This window comes from Sinohyriopsis cumingii, unplaced genomic scaffold (genome assembly GCF_028554795.1).
Source record: "Sinohyriopsis cumingii isolate HCF-2022 unplaced genomic scaffold, ASM2855479v2 utg001564l, whole genome shotgun sequence".
In the NCBI taxonomy this organism is placed as follows: Eukaryota; Metazoa; Mollusca; class Bivalvia; order Unionida; family Unionidae; genus Sinohyriopsis; species Sinohyriopsis cumingii.
In genome coordinates, this window is record NW_028316019.1 from 305,300 (window position 1) to 329,269 (window position 23,970).

At 34.5% G+C, this 23,970-nt stretch overlaps 2 protein-coding genes across 2 annotated transcripts in view; both read left to right on the top strand.

Annotated features, from left to right (window-relative positions):
* LOC149771939 (uncharacterized) overlaps nt 1–5,792 on the top strand; it is a 62,650-nt gene extending 56,858 nt beyond the window's left edge. Inside the window, exons 9-10 of the mRNA XM_089948066.1 lie at nt 2,562–2,675; nt 5,644–5,792. Coding sequence (XP_089804192.1) covers nt 2,562–2,675; nt 5,644–5,792 — 263 coding nt within the window. The remainder of the gene's footprint in view (nt 1–2,561; nt 2,676–5,643) is intronic.
* Nucleotides 5,793–10,765: 4,973 nt separating this feature from the next.
* Nucleotides 10,766–23,968, top strand: LOC149771940 (uncharacterized). Its single transcript, XM_089948071.1, has 2 exons — nt 10,766–10,832; nt 16,726–23,968. The coding sequence occupies exon 2, from the start codon at nt 16,779–16,781 to the stop codon at nt 17,520–17,522; it is 744 nt and encodes a 247-aa protein (XP_089804197.1). The 5' UTR covers nt 10,766–10,832; nt 16,726–16,778; the 3' UTR covers nt 17,523–23,968.
* The last annotated feature ends 2 nt before the right edge of the window (nt 23,969–23,970 follow it).

Sequence of the window (23,970 nt, forward strand, 5' to 3'; positions counted from 1 at the left end):
AATTTTACAATACCCCCCCCCCAAAAAAAGATGCATTTTTTTTGTGTCCGAAAATGCAAATTTGGGGGGAATTTTTCGGATTATTTCGCGTAGGAGGCTTTATTTTTGAATTCTGAGGCTTCTACGGAGAAATGTTCGGTAGGAGGCTTAAAATTATCTGAGCCACCTGGTCTGTACACCCTCCCTGCTGCTGCTGTCTTAGATGAATTCTCAACCTTAAGAATGAAAAGTCTAATTATTCACAACTGCAGAAGACTGAAGTAACTTTTATAGGGCAAGTATTATTTTGTATTGGTTTTTCACCTCTTATATTGATATGGGTATCGATATGAAAAAAATTTCTGTTCCATGGCAATGTCAATTATTTTACCCTTAATGACCACAACTGCAACCATTATGAAAACATTGCTACTGCTACATTTTCTGAATGGATTGACATGTAAACATGGGGTTTTCACTAAGAGTTACTTCCTCTAAATGTCTAATTTGTTCTGGATGAAAAATATGTTGATCTAGATATCTAATATCATTGCCATGGCAGCCATCTTGAAAGACTTGCTATATTACTACTCCTCCTGAATGGATTGTCAAATAAATGTGTGGTTTTTGACAAAAGACTTTTTTGTCTAGTTGGACCATAATGAAAGTGGTTTCTCATGGACATCCACAATGGTCAGTACAGTGACCATCTTGAAACTCTTATTACTGCTACTTTGTCTGAATGGATAGTCATATGAACATGAAGTTTCACTAAAAGACTTTTTATGATACATATATCTGGTTGGTCTTGAATGAAAATGGTGCTATTCTGACATCCAGTATGGCCACCATAGCAGCTATCTTGAAAATCATGTTATTGCTACTCCTTCTGAATGAATAGCCATATCAGTCTATGGTTTTCACCAGAAGACTTTGTGTGATGTCCGGTTGGTCCTAAATGAAAATGGATCATTGTGGATATGGTTGACACAGCGGTCATCCTGAAAATCTTGTCATCCCTACCTACCAGTGAATGAATGTCATATAAACATGGCAATTTCACTTAAAGATGCTATACACTAGTTGGTCCTAAAGAAAATGGTGCCAATCTGACATTCAGAATGTTTGCCAGAGTAGCCATGTTGAAAATCTTGCCATAGCTTCTCCTGAACAGAAAGACATTTTGATGTTTGGTTTTTACCACAAGTCTTCTAATGGTGTCCAGAGTATTCTAAATGAAAATAGTGCCCATCTTACTCACAATATGGGGTGGCCGAGTGGTCTAGAGTGCTCTCCATTACAGATCACTGCCATCTCACCTCTGTCTGCATGGATTCGAGTCTAGGATTCGGCCAATGCGGGTATGTGAGAAAGCTTGCCAGTAGCTTTTCGTGCATCGGTGGTTCTTCCTGGGGTTTTCCCGGGTCCTTCCTCCACCATTAATACTGGCCGCCATGCATAGCCTATCCTGTGCTGAAAAATGGCATTAAACCATTTGACAACAACAACAACTCAAAATATAGCTGCCACTGTGGCAAATTTGAAAATCTTATTACTCAGGAATATTATAGATGAAGTAATCATACCTTAAATTCCTGTTAATTCCTTTCGGCCAGTTGAACTGCTCCTTTCAGGTAACTCTTGTGTTTATTTTATATGGCAGTTTTGCTGAAGAACACTATATTCATTATAGAATTTGTTTATAATCCACCTACATTACTCCCGTAACAAAAAGAAACTAAATCCATGGACATGGTCCCAAATGGTCTCTGATTTTTGGGTGAAGTGATTCATCTCTTCCACCATAATGTTGTGAAGTTAATGAAAATAGGGAGAAGTGGGTTTAGAGTCATAAAAATTAAGAATGTTTAAAACTGGTTTAAAATAGCAGCATGCAGTGTCTTTAATGTTTTTACTTTTTGTAAAATTTTGAATAAGCCACTGTACAGTAGTTCTTTAAAACTTTAATGTTTGGGTAAATACTTGAGGTAAATTGCAGTTTATATAGCTTGTCCTACCTATTTGCAATGTGCTTATGTTCTTACTAAATGTATTTTTCAAAAAAGAAATAAAGAACTAATTTTATCCAAATCTGCTCATTATGCAATCTTTAAGTGGCATTGACATGCAGTACATGGTCTGCTTCTTGTATAAATTTTGTATTTGTCCATGTTTCACTGAAATATAATTTATAATTTTTTTTTAACTGTTTACTGTTCATTAGTTTACATTAGAAAGGTTGGACGAAAGATGGCTAGAGAGTTTGACAATCATGACTTGCTATCAGTTGCACATTGTGATATTTATGTTGGTGATATTGAATGCTGACTTGTGATCCTAATAATACTTTTTAAGAATGGGATACCAAACTAGTTATTTCCCAGGATGATGAATGTACAAATGTATTGTAAAACCTACTTAATTGCAGTGTTGTAGTGAAGCTATAATAATAATTTCAGAAAACAGTCATTTTATGTAGAAAGTTAACATGAAGGGCTGAGATATATGGGAAACAAATTCTCTTCATCTGGTATGCGTAATTCTCTGCTAAATGTAAGTGCTATTTTCTTCTTTATCTACAGGTACATGTACCTATAATCCTTTGATAATAGCCATCCTTGTGATTGTGGTGGTTATAGCTGGAGTAGCTGTGGCATTTATATTTCGTAAAAAGGCATGTTGCCAGTGCAAGAAAAGTAAGTTCTGTTTATTTTCACATGTTTACTATTATGGTATAGCCACATGTTCATTGTTTGTCTTTTGTCCACTTATGATTCTTATTGTCAAGGTTTTTGTTGTTGTTGTTGTGTGGTTTAACGCCATTTTTCAGCACACGATAGGCCATACATGGCGGCCAGTATTAATGGTGGAGGAAGAACCTGGGAAAACCTCGGAAAGAACCACCGACCCACGAGAAGCTACTGGCAAGCTTTCTCACATACCCACATTGGCTGAATCTGAGACTCGAACCTGCGCGGACAGAGGTGAGATGGCAGTGATCCGTAACGGAGAGCGCTTTAGACTACTCGGCCACTCGGGGCCCCTCAAGGTTTTTGAAAACTGTTTGACCAAAAATCAAATGGGGTCTGAAAGAAAAGGAATGATATTAGAAATGACAATTACCATGTTAATTTTAAATAGCATTTATATTATGATTGGTTTTGCAGACTATATTATACCCTTGTCTGAATTCACAATCTTGAACTCTATGTAACATCATCAGAAGAGTTTGACAGATCAAGCCATCCAATGTGGACAGTACTGCTGCAAATAGACAAGTTGTAATGAAAATCTCCAAAACTCAAGTAACATAATTTTATTATATTTATTGATATCTGATAGAAAGCATCATCACATGAAATCCTTTAAATTGATGGAAAAGATTCAGATCCACCTTCAAATATGACCACTGTTACTAAAAATAGATAAACATTAAATGACTTTCACAAACATATAAACATAGTTTTACCAACTTTCACAAAAATCATCTTGACATAGAGGACTCTTTTATGTCTTTACAACTGGTTCTAATCCATTGTCAAACATGGCTGCCATTAACTAATAATAGATAAACATTAAACAACTTCAAAACTATAGGATCAAATTTAGTTACACTTGACAAAACATTCTGGCATAAATATTTTCATGTTTGAATAAATTTGTCTGATCAACATTCAAATCTGCCTGATATTTTAAACAGCATTTGAGAATCATTGATATAAATCATCATGTACTTGGCAGATTGAGGGATAATATGTTGTACAAAATTAAGTTTTGTTTTTATTTATCTGATGCACAGTATAATAGCATAAAGATGCTTACTCCATCCAAACCATTTGCAGTTTCAGATTCTCTAAAGCACACTAATAACATTTTAGACAAAATGCCATTAAGTTGGTATAGCACAACCAAATCCATCTATACACATATACTTTAGTATCATATTTTCATGAGGTACCAATTTGTGTGGATTATTATTATAATTATTGACCAGAACCATGAATTGAAAGATCCAATAAAAAATTAGCCATATATGGTAAATAAGCCCCCTCCCTCCCTTTTTATACTGGGTTTCGATCTTATAGATCAACAAAGCTTTTTGATAAATTGGGGCCCCAAGTGGCACTGTCCATTATGGATCATTGCCATCTCACCTCTGTCTGCATGGGTTCGAGTCTCGGATTCAGCCAATGTGGGTATGTGAGAAAGCTTGCCAGTAGCTTCTCGTTGGTCAGTGGTTTTCCCAGGTTATTCCTCCATCGTTAATACTGGCCACCATGTATAGCCTATCATATGCTGAAAAATGGCATTAAACCCCACAATAACAACAACAACAACTATTTGATAAATCAATGTTATTTCTGTAATCTAGTTAAAATTATTTGCATTTGCATGATGTGTGTTTTATTTTCATCCTTTTATAAACATAATTATGAAGCATTTTATATTGTTTGAATGCACTTGTATAAATATGATATCTGTAACCACAATTTCCACTCATTGTGTTAAACTGATGTGTTGTGAGATGAGTAAGGATAGAGAGAAATGAGAAAAGGTGCAAGATATTCAAACAATGTTATTATTGAATATGAAAGAAAGAATGAAAATGATCATTCTGTATATGAAAATTAGATTTAATACATATTCAGATAAATGCTTCATTCAAGTGAAACTGTAAAAAAAAAAATGAAATCTTCCTGAAAGTATGTCATCAGTGAATGCTTGATTCCAATGAATAACATGAGGCAAATTTACTAATGAAAGACCATATATACACTAATTACCACAGAGTATTGAATATAAAAATTCGCTGATTTGCAATCATGATCTCTGTTACCAGACTGTTTTAAAATTAAGCATGTATTCAGAGTCCATCAGAATTAACTTAACTGAATAATTTACTCAGATGATTGAAAACCAATAAAGAATAATTAGTCCAATTATTTATAAATATATTTATAATTACAGCACACTGCACTTATGGCAATTACAAGGTCACTATTAACTATCAAAATCAAGATTTATCTAATTGATAAGTTTGTATATAATGTCATTGCTAGCCAATCAGAATTGTGGTTGAGGAACAGTTTGGCTTTGGGGCACACAACACATTGGGTTTATCATCAGGTATTGAAGATGCAAATGCACTTACTCATTTAACTAGCTGTGATTCTGTTTGTCTCTACTCATTTTAAGTGAAAATAGTATTTGTGCAGACTTGAGAGTTATTAATTGATGTGGCTTTTCAGATTCCAGTTCATTCTAGTGTTTACCCTGGTGATGCATTTCAAGTTTATAATTGTGTGAAGGGTGCTGGAAAGTGAAGATTGAAGCAGAACGGCATTATCATATGACCCCATGCCCTGTATTGATTCATTTGTATCTGGATCTCATTATGACTTGGCACTTCCAAAAAACTGAAGCATGCAGAAATTGAAAGAGGTATTTATCAAAAACCACAATCATGCACAATACTAGAGCAAAACAAGCAAGACTCCTAAATTTATATCTTTGCCAGATGACAACAGGCTAATTTGCTGAACTGGGCATGACTATGAAATAGTGTTTGCCCTGGAGGAGAGCCATGAAGAATCGGTGACTTCCAGTATTTCAGACTTGGGACAAACTTCACTGCATTTCAGGAAAATGTTAATAATCTTTCAGAAAAGTCTTTTGACCTTGGTGGAACTGTGACATTGGGATATTGCTGGGACAATATCTGCAACCCATTTCGCAGAACTAGAGCTAGTCCAGTTTCAGCAGGATATTTTCATGACAGGCCCAGCTTAGGAGAGTATATAACAGGACTTTAAATCGAATGCAATCTGCCTCTCCACCCAGACCCAGTCAGTTTCTTATGACCACTTATGGATATGTTATTCTGCTGAATCCCTACAATTTATAGAAATAGTACATCACCCAAATTTACATTGACAACTTCATGAATGCAGAGATGTAAAATATCGCCGCTCTTTTGATACTAATTACATTGGCACACATTCTGATCCAGCCACTACATTTTAAGATCAACCTGACTCAAGGTTAAATAACTCACTGACCTTGCCCCAGTTAATCAGGCATTTGCCATGTGTAAGAACATAATTAAGTGATGCTCATCCACACAGAAGGCAAGAGCATGATCCTTATAAAAGAGATGTTATTGATATGGCATCAAGGGCTTTTATGAGTATCACAAGATGTTCTTGGCACAAGCAGCAGTGGAAATCTCACTCTGACATTTTAAGACTAGAACTGGAGTCCAATACTGGGGTAGAGAAATCTGGAATAACATCACCGCCATGAAAGGATGGCAACTGATTTGCTGTAGGAATTTACATGTCTGCCAAAATGGCAAAGTGGAGCATTCACAAACTGTGTGTAAGACTGCAAAAAACTTTCAGACTCAGCAGATGGACATGAGAATGACTGTGAAAGGGCCTGTCATTGTTGACCAATTACACCTTGAACTGAAATATCTTCCACGCAGAGAATTCGTTAGTTATTTGCTGCTTGGTTTCCAGTTTGGGTTTGATAAAAGTTTAAAAGGTTTACCTTCCACTTCTTTTCAATGCAGCAGCATAGTCTATGCACCTGATATTGGTTACTTGATTGGTCTCTATGACAAAATTCCTTTCTCCCATAACAAAGTTCATTGGGTATTGTTCAGCTAAATTTATTCTGGAAAAAAGAGACTTCTTGACCTTTCAGCACCACATCAGAAGTTTTTGCATCCAAGCTTAAATAATCTAATAGATACGGAAGAATACATGAACATTGATTATACTATTCACATGATACATGGACTGGGAGAGGTAGCTTACTTTGCAAAACAGACATTTAGGATGTTTTCAAAAAGCTGCCCATCCAATAATTGGCCCAGTAAAAATTTTCTCTCTCTCATGGTCTTTGGTAGCAGATCCAGTCTAAAAATTATTTGATATTTTCTTGGAGGCCTATTTTTTTGTTGGATCCTACAAAACAATTATCATATGGAGTTTGTCCTGCATTTGTTGGACGATATTCACACTAGACCTGCCCAAAATGCAGCCAGAGACTGATGGAAATTTTGACATTACTGTTCAATACAATGGGTGTTCTTTTTTCTCCTGCTAAGACTGGTGGTCCTACTTTTGTTCTGGAATTCTGGAGAATATCATTGGACACTGTAAAGATGGAAGGCTAGGCTTCCCTTAGAAAGTGTGATACATAGCTAATATTTTTTGGTCCTATGTGTATAGGAAATATTGAACAGAATGTGAATTGTTATGCAGAGTTATTTCTACTGGAAGAGTATACATCTCGTTCTTGATAGCATTATCCGCCACTGTGAATGTTCTTCAGCACTATGTCAGATCGACAGCTGAACGTCATTCTGACATGAAAGTATGGTCCGCTTTGTTTGCTTGATTGGAATGGAATTTCCCTCTAAAAGAACAATAATATTACTCCAGCAGCAGATATGTGTTTCTGTGCAGAGGAAACCCCAACTGATTTGAGGGCTTTTATAATAGGAATGGGTTTTAAGGAACTTTTCCAGAAGCTTTTATCATACCTAGTTCTTCATGTTGAATGGCTCTGTGTGAACTAACAGTGCTTCTGTATTGTGGGGGCTGCAGTGGGCACTGAAATTGACTATAGTTAACTGTGATAATTCAGCTACACTTGATAGAATTAATAAAGGGTGCTCCAAAATTTCATTTGTCATATAATTTGTTTGTAGACTTGTTTGATGTGTCTATTTCTTATACAGGCCTAGCATATTCTAGGTGCTAAAAGCTTGATTTCTGAATCTCTCACATTTTACAATGAGCAAAATGAGACAGCTGGTACTAGAAGCAGATATGCAGCCTGCAGACTGCACCCACCCCCATAACGTTCTGAGTTGACACCATTCTGAGGACACATTCTATTTTATTTTTTGTGGGCTCTTCTGTATTTCCTGCCACCAGTTTTGCTTACAGAACTTCATCTTTGCCTGCCAAGGTTCCGATCTGTTAACCATATCTACACCTTGGTAGATGAAACAGATATTTTAGTGCTCTGTCCTAGTGACAACTATTGGATCGTGAGTTGCCTCCCTTTGTATGTAATACCAACTAACCAATAGCGTTTCCATCGATGCATTGTATATTGGCCGAAAATGTTGGAGGCGATTGACTCCAAAAGGATGCTTTGTAAGTTTAACATCAAAAGTATGAATCGATAACAGAGTGAGGTCATTACGTGTCTATTTGAGTGAAAGGTATTTGTACATACACAGACTGGTAGCGGAAGAATGCATATTTATGAGTCCATTCAAGTTGTGTGCTCCACATGTCGTTCTTTTTTTTTTTTTGAAATCTGTGACTAGAAATTTTTTGACTCAATTGGCACATATCTATTAGTTATGATAATAGAGTAGTCGTGTAAATAGCTATTTAGATTCCTTATTTATGCTACCTAGTTCACTTATGTATAATATTTGCTGAAATTCTGTTTGAAGTAGCAGGGTTATATGATGTTAAAGCTTTATTATCAGAAACAATTTAAAGAACAAAAATAAACAGTTTAAATATAGTTAAACACTTTTTTGACTATCAAACTTAGGTTTTGTTTGAAATGGTAGCATTCTGGTCTTCTTAAGCTGCTGTCATTTGGCCATTGCAGGGAATAGTCCTTATCCTAGAATCGGTTTCTAAAGTACAATAATGAGGTTGGGTGGAGAAACAGATACTTTATAATTCAGTTCATTCATGTGCATAAATGACATTTTATAACATGTTTTTCCAGTGCAAACTGATCTGGAGTTGCAGGCAATGGCTGCCAGCATATCAAGTAAATTTGTTACATTTTTATGTTTTAATATTCCTGAATTATAACATACTACATGTGGCTTTTCATGTTGTCATTGACACCTTTTCCCCCATTTTTGATCATTATTGTAGATACATGATACAATGAGGTTTCATTTTACCTTTAGTACATTATTCGTTTTCAGTGCTTACAAGATTTGTGAGAAAACAACATTAATCAAAAACAACACTAATTGCATTTATGCAGAGTCAACAGTGTCTCATTCTTTTTATCTGTTATGTGTCACTGCATAGCTTGAGTAAGTACTAAAGTGTATGAACGTTAAAGGACTCCTTTTACTACATCTTTTTTACTATATATAAGGGATTGGTAATTCATCACAAGAACATCCAGAGCCATGAAAACTTTAGTGGGACTTTTTTTATCATGTCAGGTGTGATTTTAATATGTAAAGGAGCAAATAAAATTTGCTGCCAGTCAATTATTATGACTTGTCACAGTTTGGGGTTAAATTAATGAAGTCAGTTCAGTCCCTAGCATTCCACAACAGGGTTTCATTGTATGAGTTCACTCCCCTGATTTCCTCATCTCCTGACCTTGATATCTACAGCATAACATTACTAACATTTGTTGAATTTCATACCGATTTGGTATGTGCTTTAAACACGATGAAACCTTCATTCTTTTCTGGACAAGTATTCCAAAACAGGTTCTTCATTTTGAGTAGTTCTTCCCATGATAAGTCCCTCCTCCTGAATTTGATATCCACAGTACTGTATACCTTTACCAAGGTTAGTTGTATTTAACCAAATTGTTTTCATAGCTTGTTATTGATGATTTTTAGAATGAGGCTAGTTTTCAGTATTCCATATCATTTACTGGTGTTAAATTCACTGATTACCCATTTTTCTGACTTGGGTTTCTATTGTAGCATAACTTTCAATGGTTGATTTGATTTCATTTGAATTTGAATTCTAGCTTGATACTGATGAGACAAATAAGTTCAATTTCCTACATTCCATGGCATGAGTAACATAATGGACTGGTTAGATGGATCCCATAGTTCTCTCAGATGGATCATTGATTATTAAATCATTTAATTCATGCCTTGTAATGACCAGGACAACTATCAGTGATTGGTCAACAATCAGTAATAGTGAATTATAGTTTATTTCGAATGGTATCATTAATGGCATGAGGTGCTGAATTTAAAGTTACATTGTTACATTTCTCTGATCATATGCCATTGCACAAAAGTAGCTAATTCCCACCCTGAAAACCTCATTCTGATCAAATGTGATTCAGATTTAAATGAGCTTTTATCATTTCACAGTCTTAGAGTGGTTTTAGAACCTCTGATTTTGGGATTATATTTAGATAACCTGAGTACAGAACGTGAGATCATGTTGTGTCTGACAGAATATTAGAATAAGGTGTATAGTTAGGCTTGTAATCAACTCACATTAGACATATTTCTGTTCTTCAAGTGAGTAGCCCCAAAAGAGAAGACAATTTTTTTTGTTTTTATATGTGTTGGGGAAGGTTATCAAAACCCTAGAATTTCCACTAAGACACCTTTGTGTCATGATATTTAAAATTAATACAGTTTACATGATTAGGATATTCCATATAGTTATGTTGAGAGAGAGAGAATTGTACTGTACATAGCATTTGTAGTTTGAACAGACTTCTGGTATTGAGATGTGTATAAATCATCGAGATATTGGGGGAATTTGATGAAAGGAAGACCACACATATAAATTAGGCTCTGAGAAATTAGAATAGCTATAAAATGGCAAAGGACTATATATAGTGATACATTCTGACTTTTTCTTTCAAGGAAAACAAGCTTTGATGATTGATAGAGTTTTTAATATCATTAATGTGGTCCAAGCTTTCATTTTCACAAACAGTTTATTAAGTGTGTTGTTATAAATTACAGCAGTTCTCGATTATAAACATTATATGCAGTTATGTCTGTTTTACAGTTTCAGAAAATAAACAAGGGAAAGAGACTCTACCATTGTTGAACAGTTCTCAGCAACAGAAGGAACAGTTAGGTACATATATGTACCAAATTTTACTGTGTATAATTATAGTGTACACTGATACATAATGCACACCCCATATGTTTACTCATGATGAGGGAAAACACCTGGTTCTGTCATGTAATGCGCATGTTGCATTTTTCTGTTTTAATAGATTCTTGAATTATACCATGCTATATGTGGCTTTCCATCTCATCAGTTACAGTTAATTTGTTTTCTATTTTTGACCATTATTGTAGGCACATGCTATTTTACCCTTAGTACATAACTGGTTTTCAATTCTTCCAAGAATATTTGTGAGAAATCAGCATTAATGCAGAAAGGCAATTATTTTATTGATTCAGAATCAACAGTTTCCCATTATTTCTATCTGTTATTTTCACTGAAGAACTTGAGTAACTATTAAAGTGTATGTAAACTGAAGGACTCTCACTACCACATGCCTTTTTCCTTTGTCTCACAAGCAACATCCATAGCCCTGAAAACTGTTGTGGGACTTACTTTTTATGTCAAGTCTGATAGACTTTTAATCATTAGAGTAGCAAAAAAAATGTGATGCCAGTCAATTATTAGAACATCTCACAGTTTGTGTTTCAGTTAATGAAGTCAGTTAAATCCATATCATTCCTCAACAAGAGCTTAATTTTAAGAGTTCAGCCCTCTATTTCCTTCTCCCATGAGTCGGGTATCCACAGCATAACATTGCTAAAGTTTGTTGAATTTCATAGAGATTTGATATGTGGCTTTAACATGATGAAACCTCAGATCAGTTCCAGTGCATCATTCTAAAACAATTTCTCATTTTGAGGACTTCTGGCCCCTCAAAAATCCTACTGACATTAATATCTACTGTATACCTTTACCAAGGTTAGTTAGAATTCATCTAAATTGGTCTATGGCTTGATATTGATGAATCATTGAATGAAACTTACGTCTTTAGTATTCCATTTCATTTATTGGTGTTAAGTCCATTGATTGCCCACTGGATCACTGACACTCAAACTGATGCTGTCTGATCCCACAATAGATAGATCATTGGCACCTCTTAAAGTAGGGAATGTGCTGGTGACTGACAGAAGTCAGCATTATCAAAATTAAAAGATATGATGCAAACAGAGGATCTTCAGTGACATCACCATCAGCAAACCAGTCTCTGACCAGTCACTGGACACTTGGCACTAGTCTGGCACCAGGCACTAAGTATTGTGCAATGTTCTTCCAGAAACTCCAGATCTGGGCAGAGGTATCTGGTCAGTACCTCCATTTCCACAATGATCATGAAGAAGAACCATGCATTGCTTTGACCAGTTGGAGGGCAGTAATGATCTTTCTGCTTTGCTTGAGTGAGTTTTTAGCCTTATTTGTTGTATCAGGGCCTTCCATTCCCATCCCATAGGGTCCACTTCTTTATACCATATTTTGGGTCAGGTTATAGAGGAGGAAGTCTTTACTCTTTACTCCCCAAAAGCTGTGTCTAAAGCCTTTGGGAGCTGACAAAGGACTCTCTTTAGTATAGATACTTTATGGAGGCTATTCTTGTGTGGACTTTCAGTTGCTTCTACATTCAGTGATAGTTTGAGAACTTGCTCAGATGTTTTCATCCGGCTTAGTTGCTGCCGGATGCAGAAGCTCTGGTCTGTCCCCTATTCTGCACATTGACCCCTAGTTTCCATTTCTAATTTTCTGCATTGATCCTTAAGCTTCCTTCTCCTAGCCCTGGATTAGGGTGCTTTCCCCTACATTTCCTCTATCAGCAACTGTGAGAAAATCATTTAGGTATTGTATCACACAGCTTGTAGGATTATATATGTTAGTGAGAATAATCTGTTGTACGTATTACACCATCATTCTAAACTTAAGTCATTGTGACCCTTTTGTATTGCATTATTGTTGTCTTTTGTTTGGAATCAGTGTCTAGAAAATTGTTGACTCAAATGGCACACGTTTCTTGGTTATGATAATAGATTAGTCTTGTAGATATCTATTTAGATTGCTTGTTTTTGCTACCTAATTCACTTGTGTCTAATATTTCCTGAAATTCCAATTGAGACAGCAGGGTTACATGATGTTAAAACTTTATTAGGAGAAACAATTTAAGGAACAAAAATAAACAGTTTAAATATAGTTAAACACTTTTTTGACTATCAAACTTAGGTTTTGTTTGAAATGGTAGCATTCTGGTCTTCTTAAGCTGCTGTCATTTGGCCATTGCAGTGAGTAGCCCTTATCCTAGAATCGGTTTCTAAAGTAAAATAATTAGGCTTTGTGGAGAAACAGATACTTTATAATTCAGATAATTCATGTGCATAAATGACATTTTATAACATGTCTTTCCAGTGCAAAGTGATTTGGAGTTGAAGGCTATGACTGCCAGTATATCAGGTAAATTTGTTACAGTTTTCTGTTTTAATATTATTCTTGAATTATAATACATGTGGCTTTCAGTCTTATCATGTACACATTTTCCCCCCATTTTTGACCATTATTGCAGATACACGCTGCACTGAGGTTTCATTTTACCTTGAGTACATACTTGGTTTTCAGTGCTTACAAGATTTTTTGAGAAAACAGCGTTAATTAAAAAAGGCAATAATTTTATTGATGCAGAATCAACAGTATCCCATTCTTTTTATCTGTTATTTTTCACTGCATGACTTGAGTAACTAATAAAGTGTGTGAACCTTAAAGGACTCTTTATACCATGTCTTTTTTCTGTGTATAAGGGATTGATTATTCCTCACAAGGACATCCAGAGCCATTAAAACTTTAGTGGGACTTTTTTTTATCATGTCTTGGGTGATTTTAATCAGTAAAGGAGCAAATAAAATGTGATGCCAGTCTAATATTTCATTCTGTTCTGGACAAGTATTCCCAAAAAATTTCTTCATTTTGAGTTCTTCCCATAATAAGTCCCTCATCCTGAATTTGATTTCCACAGTATACTTTTACCAAGGTTAGTTGTATTTTAACCAGATTGGTTTATAGCTTGTTATTGATAAATCCTTGAATGAGACTAGTTTTCAGTATTCCATGTCATTTACTGGTGTTAAGTCCACTGATTACCCATTTTTCTGACTTGGGTTTCTGCAGCAGCATAACTTTCAACAGGTTTGTTGGATTTCACCCATTTTTGGATTTTGCCTTTATACTGATGAGACAAACAAGTTCAATATCCTACATTCCATGGCATGAGTTACATAATGGATTGAGCAGATGGATCCCATAGTTCTCTCAGATCGATCATCAATTATAACATCATTGAATTCATGCTTTGTAATGACCATGACAACTATCAAAGATTGGTCGACAATCAATAATTATAGTGAATTATTGTTTATTTTGAATGGTATCATTAATTTCATGAGGTGATGCATTTAAAGTTATATTGTTACATTTCTCTGATCATATGCCCATGCACAAAAGTAGCCTATTCCCACCCTGAAAACCACGATCTGATCAAATTTGATTCAGATTTGGCAAATGAGCTTCTATAATTTCATGGTCTTAGGGAGGTTTTATTACCCACATTAGGCATCTTATAGGACCGGACCAGCTCTAATGTTGGGATTATGCTTGGAACACCTCAGTACAGACCTTTAGATCATGTTGGGTCTGACGGAATATTAGAATAAGGTGTATAGTAAGGCTTGTATCAACTCACATTAGAAATATTTCTGTTCTTCAAGTGAGTAGCCCAAAAACAGAAGACATATTTGTTTTTATACGTGTTGGGGAAGGTTATCAAAACCCTACAGCAGTTCTTGATTATAAACATTATATGCAATTATGTCTGTTTTACAGCAACAGAAAATAAACAAGGGACAGAGACTTTACCATTGTTGACAATGTGTATAGTAAGGCTTGTATTAACCCATGTTAGACATATTTCTGTTCTTCAAGTGAGTAGCCTAAAAACAGAAGACAAATTTATTTACTTTTATGTGTTGGGGAAGGTTATCAAAACCCTAGAGTTGCCACTAAGACACCTTTGTGTCATGATATTTAAAATTAGTTAATACAGTTTACATGATTATGATATTCCATATAGTTCTGTTGAGAGAGAGAGATGTACTCTACATAGAATTTGTAATTTGAACACACTTCTGGTATTGTGATTTGTATGAATCATCAATATATTGGGGAATTTGATGAAAGGAAGCCCACACATTTAAATTAGGCTCTGATAAATTGATTTTGCTATAAAATGGCAAAAGACCATAAATAGTGATATATTCTGACTTTCTTTTGTTAATAACAAAACAAGCTTTCATGATTGATTAGTGTTTTTAGTATCATTAACGTGGTCCAAGCTTTCATTTTCACAACCAGTTTATTGTGTAGTTACAAATTACAGCAGTTCTCGATTATAAACAGTATGTGTAATCATGTCTGTTTTACAATTTCAGAAAATAAAAAAGGAAAAGAGACAAAGCCATTGTTGAAAATTTCTCAGCAACAGTTTGGTAAATACATATACCATATTTCACTGTGTATAATTATAGTGTACACTGATGTATAATGCACACTACAACTCATGATGAGGGAAAACACCTGGTTCTGCCATATAATGCACATGCTACATTCTTCAGTTTTAATAGATTCTTGAAATATAACACATAATACGTGGCTTTTCTTCCCATCAGTTACGGTTATTTTTTTTTTCATTTTTGACCATTATTGTAGGTACATGCTACATTCATGTCTCATTTTGCCATTTAGTACATAATTGGTTTTCAATCCTTCCAAGAATATTTGTGAGAAATCAGCATTAATGCAGAAAGGCAGTTATTCTACTCATTCAGAATCAACAGTGTCCCATTATTTGTATCTGTTATTTTTCACTGAAGAGCTTGAGTTACTATTAAAGTGTATGTAAACTGAAGGACTCTCACTACCACATGCCCTTTTCCTTTGTCTCAAAAGCAACATCCACATGCCTGAAAACTGTTGTGGGAATTACTTTTTATGTCAAATCTGATAGACTTTTGATCATTGGAGTAGCAAATACAATATGATGCCAGTCAGTTGTTAGGACTTCTCACAGTTTGGGTTTCAGTTAATGAAGTCAGTTAGGTCCATATCATTTCACAACAAGAGCTTAATTTTAAGAGTTCAACCCCATATTTCCTCGTCTCCTGAGTTTGGTATTCACAGCATGTAGCATTGCTAAAGTTTGATGAATTTCATACAGATTTGGTATGTGGCTTTAAAGATGATGAAACCTCAAATCAGTTCCAGTCCATCATTCCAAAACAATTTCTTCATTTTGAGGATTTCTTCTTTGAAAAAATCCCACTCACTTTAAGTTCTAATGCTTATCTTTACCAAGGTTAATTTGACTTCATCCAGATTGGCTAATGGCTTGATATTGATGAATCTTTGAATGAAACTTGTCTATAGTATTCCATTTCATTTATTGGTGTTATGCCCACTGATTGCCCACTGGATCACTGACACTCAAACTGATGATGTCTGCTCCCACAATGGATAGATCATTGGCATCTCTCAAAATAGGGAATGTGCTGGTGACTGACAAAAGTGAATAAAAACATGGACATTATTTTGAATTGCAGTATAAATGAGTATAAATGATATAACAATTTATTTGGAGATTTTATATTTATTTAATAAATAATCAGTTGTTAACACTTGGTACAATTTATCTTAACACCATATGGATTATGACTCTTTTAGTTTCCATAAAAGAGGAAAATAATTAATTTGACTATCATAATTGCCGTAAATGTGATGTCAGTAAAACTGTTTGACTTCTAAAGTACTCAGTATGCAATGAGAGAATGAGAGGATGTAATTTAGCCAAGTTTTAGAAAATTAAGTACTGATGAATCCAGACATTTATTTTGAAAAGTTAATTTTTAACTTTCTTAATTTTCTTTACATTCAGACAAGCCCAACTTGTCCTTTAAATGGAGATTTTCGGGAAGGACAGAGGACAATATGAGAAAAGCTTGGTTGTTGGATCTTATCTTAAATCCAGATGATGACCTTATTGTCACAGATGGCGAGAACAATGAGCTGAAAATGTTTTCGCTTGAAGGCAAACTGAAAAGCAAACTGCCATTTAAAACTAGACCAGACTGTCTTGCACTTACTGATGGATACCTTGCTATGGTAACATTTCCACATGAAACTGTATTGCGTGTGATAGATACAAGGGATAAGTTGTCTTTGGTTTCAACGATACCTTTCAGATCACAATGTGCTGGCATTGGCTCCATGAATGATGGCAGATTGATTATCTGTGACAGAGAATCAAGATCATTAGTTATGAGCTCAAAAGATGGAGAGATACTGCAAGAAATTAAAACTGGTAGCTCAGGAGAAACACTTTTCAGAAAACCTTCCTACGTCAGAGTTGTAGATAACAAAACCATCTATGTAAGTGACTGTAGAACCGAAGAGTTTTTCATAATCAACATCAACGATGACAACACATCTGCAATTAATAAACATAAAATCAATTACCCTCGTGCTTCCTGTGTTGTGGATGGTATGCTCTTAGTAGCTGCTTCAAATATCAGACTATTTACTTTGGACGGAAATGAGGCAGGAGAGGTAACTCTAGATGGAGTGCACCATGTACGTGGCCTTGCTTTCAGTGAAGGCAAGAGATTGCTCGCAATCACACACCAAAGTGATGCAGATGAAGAGATCTCTGTGTATGAAGTTATGAAACACTGACTGAACAAAAAGTCTCAGCTGGAAGAAAGAGATGCTCAAAAACGTTTGGAAAAATTCAGACATAGACATCATGATACTTAAAATGCATCCGTTGTTGTCAAGGTATGCAGTTTATTAAGTCAGCCAGTTTACTGAGAGTGTACGTGACATCTAAATAAGAAAGGACTCCTGATTGGCTGATGTGACTCACTGACATAACAGGGCAGTACTAAATTATTGCCTAATGTTTTACATGCATGCTTTTTCTTATAGCTGTTTTAGTATATGATCAGATTGTTACATAGTTAATTTTTTAGCCATGATATTAAGGCTTATGTGCTGGTTTGCATTTTTATGTGACCATGTAATGTCAGTCTGTCTCGCATTGGAAATTTAAAAAGTCCTTATCATCTTAATTCTTTGGCAATAACTGTAGTTGCAAGTCATTAGTCATTCGGTCTGTAACATTCAATACATGTGTAAGGGAGGCAACTTTTCCAGTAATAGGCCTCAGAAATCTATTTCAGTTCATTCAGAGCATCACACATGGTATGTAAAAAACTGAAGAAGGAAAAATATCTTAATTTTTCCTCTGCCTTTCTTTGCATCTTTCTCCCTGATAACAAAATGGTAAAGAGATAACTGTATGTTGTGCAGTACTGTAATGAAGTTTTATTCTCTTGGAATGGTCCACATTCAAAACTACATATGGTAGCAGAAGTGCTTTTTGACATATTTTAATAACCTATCAGGTGTTATTTCATAATAAGGTAGTACAAATATCTGCAAACATGTCAAAACATTTGATAGCATGTACAAATGCCATTATTAGTACATCATTAGCCTCATATTAAGTTTTGTGGCATATTGGAATAAATGAAAGCAAACTAGATGCTATTCTTTGATGGCAATGTTTTACATAATAATACAAACACATGTTTATGTTCTTTCAGTTAAGATTCAAGTACTTTGCTTAATTTTCATTTTTAAAGGTAGTCTGTTCCATGCACTGATGTTTCAAGATAGATGGATTTGCTTTGCCTCAGCCATTCAGTCTAAGATGGCAACCATAGAAAGTACATCACAGCTTGAGTTATTTGACTTCCATTTGTTGAAACAGTGTCAATGGAAGATTTTTTTTCACAGGTTGACTGACCTTAACAGCACTGATTGTTCATGCAGCACCATTGTGCATATCAGGGTCACTGTCTTAATTTTTTGGTCTAACTTAGCCCTTGACATATTGTTGCTTGGTTACATAAAAAAATGACAAAACCAAAAATATCCCACCATAAACTTAGATTGCACCACTGAGCACGAAAAGAATATTTCTTCTTAACATAGTCTAAATTGCCCATTTCTTCTGCCTCTTGCCACAAATTTCTTGTAAAAGCAAGCACTTAAATAAATATACTAAAGCCTTCAATCTGTTTGAAAAGCCAATACTTAATATTTAGTTTTGACCTATTAACCTTCTGAGCTTTGAGGTAAACTGGTACCTGGTTGTTTTGCATTGTTGTAAAAAATACTAGCAATGGTAAGAGAAGTAGCCCAGGTAAAATAAATTCATTGCAAGAGTAATCTTATAATTGTTGAGCAGGCATGGAAATTTTACTTTAGTAGCATTACTTATAATGGTCAAGAGTGACTGGCTTTCCATGTTATTATGATCCAACTCAGCTGCATACCCAGTCTAGACAGTTTAAAACCACCCGAAGTTCCTTTGATTATGCATCCATTGAAAATGCATGCATATCTGATTGAAGTAAATCTTATATGCCAAATACCTTGCAGTTATTGCTGAAATTCCCCAAATAAAATTTCTTTGAATCTAAAATCATGCTATACAAGACTTTTGAAATTTCTGAGTGCAGTGTAGAGTGACATCACATGAGTAGTAACAAATAGCAGTTCTGGATATTTTTTTAAATATCCCAAAATCGCTATTTTGCTACTACTTTATATTATGGGGATTTTATATTTTTCATTAATGGATTTTATGATTTTCTAATTTGAATTTGGAATTTGTTCATTTCTGGATTTTCAGTTTAGGAAGTTTGATTGTTTTATGTTTGGATTTTTTTCTTCAGTTTTGTATTGTAATATCTTTCTTCAGAATTTGAAATTTTGTGATTTTTATATGTTCTTTACTTTTGCATTTGTATATGTCATTTGGGGGGAATTGTACATTTAATTTCGATAATTTTACATATATATATATATATATATTTTACATATATCCTTTTTATCTTTGGAATATTTGTGTTTACATTTGAAAAATAGCAGTATGAAAAAGCAATAAGTTTTGTGCAGTGTCATAGTTTTGAGCATACTAATGACAGTTTGGTCAGAATGAGATGGCTTAAAGTGCAGTTGGTTGAAAGTGTATTATAGTTTAGCTCAGGAAAAACCTTAGTATCAAAAAAAGGAAGAGCTAAGTACTTTATATATATATATATATATATATATATATATATATATATATATATATATATATAATGTGTAAAGTGTTTTGATCCTGTGACATTCACAGTAGCTTAGTGCTGAACACATGAGATCTGAACAGTGAATATTATAAAGGGTTATGCAGTATGGTGGACAAAACTGAACTGAGTGAGTAATCAAGTTTCTGTTCTTGTCCAGGTTGACGTGACATTGAAAATTTTTTGAAACAATGCTAAGATGGGTTTTAACATTTCTGACAGTACTGAAGAATCTCTAATTACAGATTGTGTATGCAAACCTTTCTTGACACGGTTGGGAAAACGATACCTTCTTAATCAGATTTTGGAATTTTTTTCTGGATTTTTTCTGAAGAATATTGAAGTACCTATAACAGGTTTTTTGCTGTCATAGTTATTTAGTATCCCAAGCTAATAAGATTACTTCTACTGTGTTCACTTCTAGGTTCATTATGTTAATGTTATTGGATAAGAAGTATACATGGGCAAATACAAAGACCTCTACAAAGTTTTGTCTCACTACTAATATAACATGGCAAATACTTGCTTGAAATTGATGTTTAAAGAGAATAGTATGTCTCAGGCTTGTCCAACCTGCAGGCCATATGCAGCAGCACAGTTCTTTACATAATGCGGCCTGCAAATATGTAGGCAGCCCTTTTCAAATATGCATTTTAATTAACATGCCTTATTAGTGATAAGGAACTGTTCTTGATGTGCCTCCTACACCATTCTCAGTTTCTTATGAGCTGAATTCCTCCAAAACATTGCTAAGACTTTAAATTCTGAGCCAGTTATATGCCACATCAATACACCTTTTGAAAATAACATCCCCAAAATTTAAGAGAAAACTTCAATTAACACACCCAGGAAATGTTCTGATTAAAAAATTTAGAAAAATGACTAACACGCATAAAAGAGATTTTACCAAATATGTATCACACGTAGGCTCTTCAGTCCTGTCAGTGGTTGAGCCAGGAGGACTTTAAAGTCATGTTCACAAACCTGCAGTATGCAGAGCCAGAATTGGCATTATGTTCAAGCATCTTTATGGATAATTTGGAGTATTTTGAGGATAAACTAACTTAGTAACTGAGAAATAAAAAGGAAAATTGTAAAACAATTTCCTTTGCAGATGTTCACCTTGTGGTGATACTAATGTGTGTGACAGAAGCATAAACATAAATATGTTGGTCAAAGACTGATATTGGGAGTAGATATCAATGAGAATGATTGATTGAAAACTTTGAAGTACTACTGTGAGAGAGATTACATCCATCTGTCTGCATAATACATGAAGCTTCTCTGGGGAACAATTAGCAAATAAATTGAAATAATAGACAATTTGATAAAGTAGCTTTCACCCATGGGAAGGGACACCATAAATGTTATCATCATGGAGGGAGTTATCAGCAGGTTAAGTATACACAACAAAGGGCCAGAAACAACATAATGCCATGTGTTCAAAGAAAGTGTTGTTGTTGTTGTTGTGGGGTTTAACGCCATTTTTCAGCACGATAGGCTATACATGGCGGCCAGTATTAATGGTGGAGGAAGAACCTGGAAAACCCCGGAAAGAACCACCGACCCACGAGAAGCTACTGGCAAGCTTTCTCACATGCCCACATTGGCTGAATCTTAGACTCGAACCACCGCAGACAGAGGTGAGATGGCAGTGATCCGTAACAAAGAGAGCTTTAGACCACTCGGCCACTCGGGGCCCCCAAAGAAAGTGTAAAAATTGTAATAAACAAAACCATGATAGAACTGAATACAAGCATTATGACTATATGCAGCGCTGAGAATGTGGGCTAATGGTTCACAAGGTATGTTGTCTGTTGGAATAAATGGGCGAATAAATAATAAAGTTGTAAAGTCTACCAAATGTGAACATAATTGCATGATAAACTTGACATACTTGCATGAAATTTTAAAATCTCTATGTCAAGATTGCCAGTAGCTTGGCTTTAGATGTAGAAATACCATTACAAATATAACTAATGAATTTAATAATGATTAATGTACTCCCTTGAGGCCTAGGAGGTCACATATAGCTAGTAATATAGGGCAAGAACAGAGTAAGAATCAAGCACATAAAATCAAAATGCTATGCAGAATTTTCAGCAAGCATAGACTTAAGAGCAATATGACTTCGTACAGGTCATATTAATGTACAATGGATTAGTAACAAAAGTGATGAAATGAAACACAGAATTCAGTGTATTGAAGAAAAAATGTTTTATATAGTGCTGATGATGACAGTGTATTGAAGAAAAAATGTTTTATATAGTGCTGGTGATGAGACTTTTAGCAGAGATCACAGTGAACATAATTATAATACTATTAATGTCTCCTTGACTGACTGTAATAATAATGATATAAATCTCATGCATTTAAGAGTTTATGGTAAAGGTTTACACACAGGTCATTTAAATATTCACTGTATTAGAGGAAAGAGATCATTTAAATGTTTGAAAACCTCGACAAATAATAATGTACATTTATTTGGTCTCTAATTAACACTATTGACAGAAAATCAGGGTGAAAATTTCTTGTGCCAGTATATCAATGAATTATGACAAATCTCATAGAGATAGGAAAACAGGAGGTGGTGGGTTCATTGCTTGCTTTAAACTGGTACTATTGCAAACAGAATGGAAGACCAAGAAACACATGAAATGTACGCCATATTCAGGTTACACAAAAGCTAAAGTGTCGGCAGTTGGTTTTGTGTACATATCCCCTTCATCAAATACTGATTGATATGAATAATTTTAAGTGAAGCAAAGGATACATTTGAAAAAAATAAAGACGGAGATATCAATGGGCAAAAAAAATAATGAATTCGATGTATATTTTGCCTACATTTATTTGGACTCTCAGTAACATCGTTGAAAGAAAATTATGTGAAATTTTCTTGTACCGATATGTCAATGAACTACGACTAACCTTTTCATAAGGGATATGAAAACAGGAGGTGTTGGGTTATGTGTGTATTTTAAAGCTGATACAGTTGCTTAAAGAAAGAAAGACCTCGAAAGTCATAAAACATAATCCATTTGGCTTCTAATAACTCATGAAAAAAAGCTAAAGCATATACAGTTGACTTTTGTGTCATCAAATAGTTTAGTAAGAATTCTTTGAAGTTTAAATGGATACAATATTAAGTCAAGAAAAGGAATTTTAAATTCAAAGTGATATAAACAAAGACCCCAATGGGCATATAAAATGAATTGATGGATTGTATTGCTTCTCCTGGTATTTAGCATTTAGTAAATGAATCCACTAAAGTAACATCTGCATCAAAAAACATGTAGACCCTATTTATACTAATACAAATGTTTGGGAAATAATGGTTGCGAAGATTGGTTTAGGTGACCACTTGCAGTTGTTCCTGCATGTAATATCAATAAGAAATCACAGAAACAAAATATCCAAAAATCCAATACTTACAGATCTTTTCAAAACTTTTATACTAACGTGTAAGATACTGGTGATTTTAGGTACTTGGCCAGATCTTTTCATGGAAATAGTAAAGAAACAAACCCCTTTAAAATACACACAAGGAGATTTCGAAAGAGTGCATGCCATTTGATTGTTTATACATTGATCTCACCTTTACAAGACACAATTCAAAAATGAATTTATCAAAGAATATTCTTTAGAAAGTCCAGGTTTGTGTTTGTACCTAGAAAAGCCATTCCTGTCTACCAAAGCAGCATCTTTTACCAAAGATGTGGTGATTTTACTCCAAATTTGTGGTCTGTTAGAAGTAGAAATTATATTATACCCAAATTTATAAAGGATTGTTTTTCCTCAATATCATGTTTCACTGGTATGGACCAGTATTCACAGTGACCAAAGGCAGGGTACTGGCATTTAATCGTTTCAGTCAGTGTCTTAAATGGACGAAATCTTATGTCACTCAGACAAGTCTAAGTAATATAAATACCTCCTTCTTTTCTGTTATTATACATATTTTTCACATTTGCAGTTTTCAATATACT

What these genes read in the sequence shown, in the direction of transcription:
- LOC149771940 (XM_089948071.1), top strand. Translation starts at nt 16,779, where the DNA reads ATGAGAAAAGCTTGGTTGTTGGATCTTATCTTAAATCCAGATGATGAC.